This window comes from Fringilla coelebs, assembly GCF_963513975.1.
Source record: "Fringilla coelebs genome assembly, chromosome: 2".
Classification (NCBI taxonomy): domain Eukaryota; kingdom Metazoa; phylum Chordata; class Aves; order Passeriformes; family Fringillidae; genus Fringilla; species Fringilla coelebs.
The window spans coordinates 2988737-2996416 of record NC_140029.1 but is presented as its reverse complement, the minus strand read 5'-3'; the positions used below and the strand labels follow the sequence as shown (position 1 = coordinate 2996416).

Here is a 7680-nt window from a genome sequence, read left to right as displayed (position 1 = left end):
AAGTCTGAGTTCTGTAGCAAAAGGAGGTGTTTTAAGGTCACATTATAAATCACCACAGACACAAATTCCTGATGGTTTTCAGAGTGCTGTTCTTCCCTTTGATGATTAATGCCATGCAAAAAAACTTTCACAGAGGACCTTTTTTTTGTAAAACAAAATACACTCTTGTGCTCTTTCTTTCTTCCTTCCTTTTTCTTTTTTTTTTTTTTGCTTTCATAGCAAAGCATGAATCTGATGCTGGATTCCACATTATCAGCATGGCTTAGGGCATTGTCCTCACTGAGATCCAGGACATAACCTTAAACCTTTCTTTTCATATAAAATGCTCTCAGGGGTGCATAAATGCAGTTCTGAAGCATTATCTGCTTGTTTCATGAATGCCATTCACTCCTATTACTGTGACATTTGAGCCTTTTTTCTTTTTTTCAGTAGAAGTCCAACTTTGTGAAGTGCAAGTGGTGGCTTGTTTGGTATAGAAAATATTTCTTGAAGTTTTTGTACCAGATAAAAGCCAGGATTGGATAAGGTGTTTAGGAAACAGGAGAGGGTGTGAGGGGAAGCTGAGAGAGCTGGGAAAGGGCTGGAGAATTCCTGAGGGAGCTGGGCAGGGGCTGAGCCTGGAGCAAAGGAGGCTCAGGGGGCCCTTGTGGCTCTGCACAAGTCCCTGCCAGGAGGGGACAGCCGGGGGGGTCGGGCTGTGCTGCCAGGGAACAGGGACAGGAGCAGAGGGAACGGCCTCAGGCTGGGCCAGGGCAGGCTCAGCTGGGACAGCAGCAGGAATTTGCCCATGGAAAGGGGGCTCAGGCCTTGGAACTGCCCAGGGAGCTCTGCAGTGCCCATCCCTGCAGGTGTGCCCTGGAGGTGGCACTGAGTGCTCTGGGCTGGGGACAAGGTGGGCACTGGGCACAGCTGGCACTGCCTGGGCTGGCAGGGCTTTGCCAGCACCAGGAATTCTAAATCAGAGGTGGACAGACCTCAATTCCTCTGGAGTCAAGAAATGATCCTGCCCTTGAGCAGCCTGGCACTCCTGCAGCAGGGTCTGCTCATGTCGCACCCAAGCAGCCCTTGGGAAGCCACATTGTGCTGCCAAATAACACCTGGCAGGGACAATTTGTGGCAAATGGAACACAAACCCTGAGAGGAGCCCTGAGGGAGCTGGGGGTGCTCAGCCTGGAGAAAAGGAGACTCAGGGCTGCCCTCATGGCCCTGCACAGCTCCTGAAAGGTGCCTGTGCTCAGCTGGGCTGGGCTCTGTCTGCAGCAGCACTGACACAGCCAGAGCACACAGCCTGAGCTGCACCAAGGGAAATACAGGCTGGAGAGCAGGGAAAAGGTTTTCCAGCAAGGGTGAGAAAGTTCTGGAATGGCTGCCCGGGGAGGTGGTGGAGTGCCCATCCCTGGGTGTGTTTAACAAAGCCTGGATGTGGCACTGGGGGCCAGGGCTCAGCTGAGCTGCTGGGGCTGGGCTGGACTCGATGGCCTTGGAGGTCTCTTCCAACCCAGGGATTCTGGGATTCTGGGAATTCTCAGCCTGTGCCTTTCCCTGGAGCCATTTTTAGCACAGACCCAGTCAAAGGGAGATGTCACCATGCTGACTGCTGTCCCCAGCCACCCCAGCACCTACTGAAGGTCACCCTGCCCAAAAGCTGCACCTTGTCCCAGAGCTGAGATAAGGAGCTTCTGTTTGGGCATACTGCCCAATAAAGTCATATTTTTGTGGGAATTCTCTCCCTTACTGAGGTTTTTTGAGGGAAAAAGAGCTGAGATCTGCTCACCTGTGCCCAGGAGAGCCACACTCACAGCCTTGACACAGGTGGAGGGGTGGGGAGGTGAGGAGTCACAGAGGGGTCACAACAGCCCCACCACATCCTCTCAAAACCACTTCACTGGAGTTTCAAGGGCTTTGCAGTTTTCATTCAGCCCAAACTTTGGCTTTGAAATCAGCCTCCACTGCTCTGGCTGACCTGTGCTTTGAGATATTGGATTTTCACCAAATTCAAGGGCTTTTGATTGACCAAGCCTCTGTCTCAGCTACAAATGTCTGAAATGGAAAAAATAATTAAATTAAAAGAAAATAATGCAAGGAACAAGAGACAAAGACCAGCAGCTTTGCTCGGGAGTCCCCCAGGGACCTCAGTTCCTCTCAGCATCAGGCCAGGACCACACCACACAGTCCAGCTCCCATATCAAATCTATTTATTTCCAATTAAGTGCTTTTTTCCTGCAGCATAAGTGGTTTGTGGGTTGCTCTTTTGTCAGGAAGGCCTAACACACTGGAGTATTTTAGCAGAGAGTGAAAAACAGGGGAGGACTTCCTCCTCCGTTATCACTTTGACTGAATAATTTCAATTTCTTCAGCTAGATACACACAGATAAATAAATACAAGCTTCAAGATTCATAGTAGGAAAAATTGAGAAATTACAAGGGACAAAAAAAAAAAAAAAGCCCACAGAAGTTCAGGCTATTTAGGAGTGAAGTTAAATCCCTAAAATAAAATAGAAATTTATAATGGATGAATGTCCTCCCCTCACACTGCCACTTGCACTCAGGTGTATTTCTATTTCTATAATACATATATATATATATATATATTTGTTTTTCATTTTGTCTGTTCCCCCAGGAGAAGCCCCAAAGAGAAACAGAGATGGCCAAATTGACAGAGTCGATGAGTGAGTACAAATAGGAAGTTCAACCACTTTCTTTTTCCATCTGTCCCCCTCCCTCTCATAAAGCCACAAACCCAGAACGCAGTGCTTGCATCCAGGGATCTCATTCAGCCCTGTCTTCCCTCCCAAATTCATCATAAATCATTCCACTCCTAAAAAAATCCAAAAGAAAATAGGAATCCCCAGAACAAGGGCTGCTATTTTCTTCATGCACTCCTTAAATCACTTCTATTTGGGCTTAAATCCAGCAAAGAACCTGCTCCATGCTTGACTTTGTAAGCCTGAGGGGGTTTTTAAATAGAATGTAACTAATTGTGGATTTAATAAGTGCCTAATTTACTTGATCCATGTGTTCCTTTACAAGCTTACAGAAGGTCACTCTAAATCCAGTGCAATTATTCAGGATTGTTGCCTGTGCCACATTCATCCAACAGGAATTATGGCCAGAGATGTATCTGGAAAGCTTTCAGTTGGTTTCCCTGGTTTTTGAGAGGTTTGTGTTGTCTTAAATGTATGCCCAGCAAGAAAGAATTTGTATTTTTTTCCATATTTTGGGGTCTAGGAGTAGTGGAATAAGCTAATGGAGTATGGCTGTAAGCTTTTGTAGCTGAGAGATTCAGGCTGGATAATTCATTTGTGGACAAAATCTGGAGACCCTTTAGGGTGGGATCCTGGTAGGCCACTCCCTCTTGCCCAAAGTTTATCAGCTCCAAAGCTATGGAAGCTTAAATGGGACTCAAAAGGGAGAAATATTTCACTCTGCTTAACCAGAGACTACAGAAAGACAGAAACACAGGTATGCACAACTTGTTTATATCAGAAATTTCTTTCCAGTTACTTTTTTCTGCTTCTGTACAGAAGGCTTGCTCCTAGGGCAGCACTTCCCTGACTTTTTACTCTCTCAAATCCCTTTGTTACCTTTCAAAATCATTCCCTCTATCTCCTTACCTGTGTCATTGCAGGGCAGAGCCACCACTACAAGCTATTAAAAAATTAGTTCAGTATCAGAAACAGCCAATCTCACAAAAAGGTGCAGCAGGCCTGGGAGATCTCAAAGATCTTGTTCCAACCCTCCTGCCAAGGGTGGTGGGCAGGGCTGGGATGGAATTCCCAGAGCAGCTGTGGCTGCCCCTGGATCCCTGGGATCCAGGTTGGACACTGGGGCTGGAAGCAGCCTGGCACAGTGGGAGGTGTCCAGGGTGGTACTGGATGAATTTTAAGGTCACTTCCAAGCCAAACTATTCTGGGATTCTCTGATTTTATATTGCTGCAGTATATATATAAAAGTATAAATATATACACAAATATAAAGTATTTCTCCATGGCACAGCCAAGCTGAGTAGTAACAAAGGAAATCACAAAATTACTGCTTAGCAAGGCCCAAAAAAGGACAGTGCCAGTGTGGCCACAGCTCTCTTCAAAGAGAGCAGCAGACACAACTCTCTCCCAGGATTTTTCCTGGGAAAGGCAGTGAGAAGCTCAGAAAAGAAGAGAAAACAATTCTTTTCTCTATCCACTGCCCCTGTTGTTTTTGCACGTGTGGAATGTGTTATGGGGATTGTTTACCCAAAGTGATTTGGTTAATTGGACACTGGTGAAGGTGATTTTGATTTCTTGGCCAGCTGGGTCAAAGCTGTGTCCTGGCTGTCTCAGTCACAGGTTTTCTTTAGTGTTCTTTAGTAGAATATTCTTTAGTGTAGTATCTCTTTAGTATGCAATTCAGCATAGTATTAGTGTAATATAGGATAGCTTAATAAAGCAAATTCAGCCTCCTGGATCATGGAGTCAGAGCACATTATTCCCTGGCTGGGGGATTGCCTGTTTCCACTATCATGGCCCCAGGCCCCAGAGGAACCCTCTGCTGTAAGAATGGTCATTCTGCTCCTTCAATATCTGTGGATGCTCAGTGTCACCCCTAGAAGCATTCCAGGACCCCATCAGGGGCTGCTGCATGTTGGATTGATGTGTAATTATGTCCTGATGGATGGAGGAACCTCTTATCAAAGGTGGAAGCAGATAAATAATATCTCCCCTGTTCATGAGGGACTTGCTGGACTTTGCACAGCCCTTCTGAAACAAGGTGAAGGAATATTGCCAAAAAGTGTTAGGGGAAAGCAATCAGACCCACTGAGTGCTCTGAGGAGTCAGAGGAGAGGCCCAGAACACTTTGTAACTGATTGGGAACAAAACCCCAAAATGCCCTGTGCCGTTCCTTCATTGTGTTTGTCCTGCCAATTATTTTATCTGACTTAACTTTGAGCCAGGATGGTGCTTAAAGGGTTTTACTGCTGCTTTGTGTGAGGACTTTTCCATAATTCATGCGAGGAGGCTTCTATGAAATTTTCAGATAATTTCATGGCATTTTAAAATATTTTTAATATATCCTAGACAGCATTGCAAGGTGTAAATAAAATACTTATTTAAAGCTGGTGCAAAATAAAATGAGATAAACGGAGTGGATAAATGAACCTCTGGCTTGGACTGAAGGGCCTTTTTCTTGGAACTGAGAAAATAAAGGAGGCCATTCAAGGCATGAGAGAGTTTCAGAGACCTTGAGAAATGGCTTGACCACAGTACCAATATAATGGAATTATTACTTGCCTTCCTGTTTCGCTCAAGAGCTGCTCTCCTCTCTTCCCTCTGTTCTTTGCACAGCCCCAGGAAAAATCAATCCCTTTCCCTGCACTGCTCTGTATTTTCTCTCTCTCAGAACACCCTGCTGAAGTTGCCAAGCACTGCTCACTGCCCCTTCTCCTCCATAAAGATTTTCTGGATGTTTCTGCACTAATCAAAGCCCCTGGACCTGAGATTCACATCACACCACACACCAAGAGGGAGACTGAAGGAACACTGATGCAGAGGTTGTTCCAAGGCTGTTTTATATATATATATATATATATATATATATATATATATTTTTTGCCAGCAGGAATAAGTCTGTATTTTTGTCACATTTTGCATTTCCATTCTCAGAGGCTCTGTCACGTTGTAGGGAACACTGGTAAGGAAAAAAATTGCATTATTGTTATTTTCTGTCCTCTTTCCATAGAACTTTTATGGTGATGGAAAGAGATGAGGTATCATGACAGAGCCTTGTACTTGAGACCTGTTTTTCCTTGAAAGTTAAAAAAAAAAAAAGTGAGGACGAAAATCATTTTAATACAACAGTTAAAGTACAAACTAGCAAGAAATGTTCTGCTAAATTTTTCAGGATAGTCCCTAAGAGCTGATACAGAAGCAGAAATGAATACCAAATAACATCACTCTTTGCCTCAAGTTATTACTTTACAACTCTTGCACAGAATTAATAGAAAGCCACCACAATTACACTGAGCCCCAGGGAACTGTCCAAGAATTCCTTTATAATGCCTTAAAATCCATAAGCATTTTAAAATTTCTTTATAGCTTGAATTAGTCAGTTTTCCTCATATAACCTCAGAATGCTTAAAAGCTGAGCACATCCAGGAAGCCAAGAATGAAATTATTTTCCTTGCAACTTTTGTTTTGTTCTTTCCCTGTTGCTCTCGAGCTCCCCATGCCCCAGTGATCATTTTTAACCCAAATTCCATCACCAGACTTGCAAATGGCTGAATTCCAGCAGGGAAGGTAGGAGAGCAAATATTTAACAGCAGAGGAAGGGATCAAATGCTCACCCTGACCTATTTGTCCAATAAAAAAAATTATTTAGAGAAACATCCTCTACAGAACTCTCCAGTCCTCAGGAATGATCCTCATTGGGAATGCTTTGTGGAATGAGCACTACAAGATGTTTAGTGAGTAGCCAAATATGTTGGTGTATTTAAGAAAGGTAATTTTGAGGCTGACAAAGTTCTCAGCTTTGCAGAAATGTGGATCTGGTGTGCCATGAGCAGAGGGAAGCTGCTCCAGGCTGGGAAGGGATGGGAAATGGGCAGGGCTGGGTGTCTGACCCTGACATCCAGCTCAGATCTGCTCCCCCAGCAGGGACTCAGCAGGGACCAGCTCTGTCTGCTCTGCTGCCCAGTCACACACACACACACACACACACCTGCCTGAGGACGGCCAGAGGCAGCAGAGCTGCTTTAAAATAAGGCTCTTCCTTCATTTGTTACAAAAATGGGAGCTCCAAATGTCCGTGGATGTATTTCCAAATGATGAATACTGAGACCTCAGATGACTCCAGATAAACCCTTCTGAATTATGGATGCCATTGAATTTTACTCAGGGAGGGTAGAAGGAATATAAGCCAACCTGAAGGAATTTCAGGAGCAGACAAACCCCAGGAGAGTGTTGGTTTATCATGAAGTGCTTTTCCCTAAAGGTTTCTTTTTCTTGTCTTCGGTGTCTGAGCCTGAAGTGTCCCTATTGCTCTCTCAGACTCGTAGGGAGAATTTATAAAGAGAAAAAATGTTTCTGCTTTGAGTTACTTGAAAGTCACAGCATTTCCAGATTTACATGTGCCAGGGTAGTCTGGAATTTTTTGAGCAGTTCTGATGATTTTGAATTAGTGTTTTATGACATGTAAGAATGTTTGCTGTATGGTACATTACAGCAAATACAAATCCAACCTTCTCTCTTGCTCTAGGACATAGTAAAATTCCTTCTTCCACCTTTTTTCCCTCCAGTACTACACCTTTTATCTTTGCCTTTTGTTCTGTTTCCTGGGCTGCATCTACAGAATTGTTGGCAGGAATTTAGGGGGACAATCTGCCCCTGTGCCCCACAGGTGAGAGCCCACCTGCAGAGCTGTCCCAGCCCAGGGAGGAGCTGGAGCTGCTGCAGAGAGCCCAGAGGAGGCTCCAGGATGAGCAGAGGGCTGGAGCAGCTCTGCTGGCAGGAAAGGCTGGCACAGCTGGCATTGCTCACCTGCACAGGAGAAGCTTTGGGCTGAGCTCAGGGTGGCCTTGCAGGGCCTGCAGGAGCCCCAGGAAACCTGGAGAGAGACAATTTCCAGGGGATGCAGGGACAGCACACAGGGAATTGTTGAGCTTGTGAGGGTCCCCAGGATAAAGGAAGAGATGAGAATCTGACCCCA

The 7680-nt window shown here is 45.1% G+C and overlaps 1 protein-coding gene across 1 annotated transcript in view; it reads left to right on the top strand.

The window, feature by feature from the left end:
• Nucleotides 1-2644: 2644 nt before the first annotated feature.
• Nucleotides 2645-7680, top strand: part of KCNJ6 (potassium inwardly rectifying channel subfamily J member 6) — a gene marked incomplete at both ends in the record, with an annotated part of 113651 nt that continues 108615 nt past the window's right edge. Inside the window, one exon of the mRNA XM_084226022.1 lies at nt 2645-2669. Coding sequence (XP_084082148.1) covers nt 2645-2669 — 25 coding nt within the window. The remainder of the gene's footprint in view (nt 2670-7680) is intronic.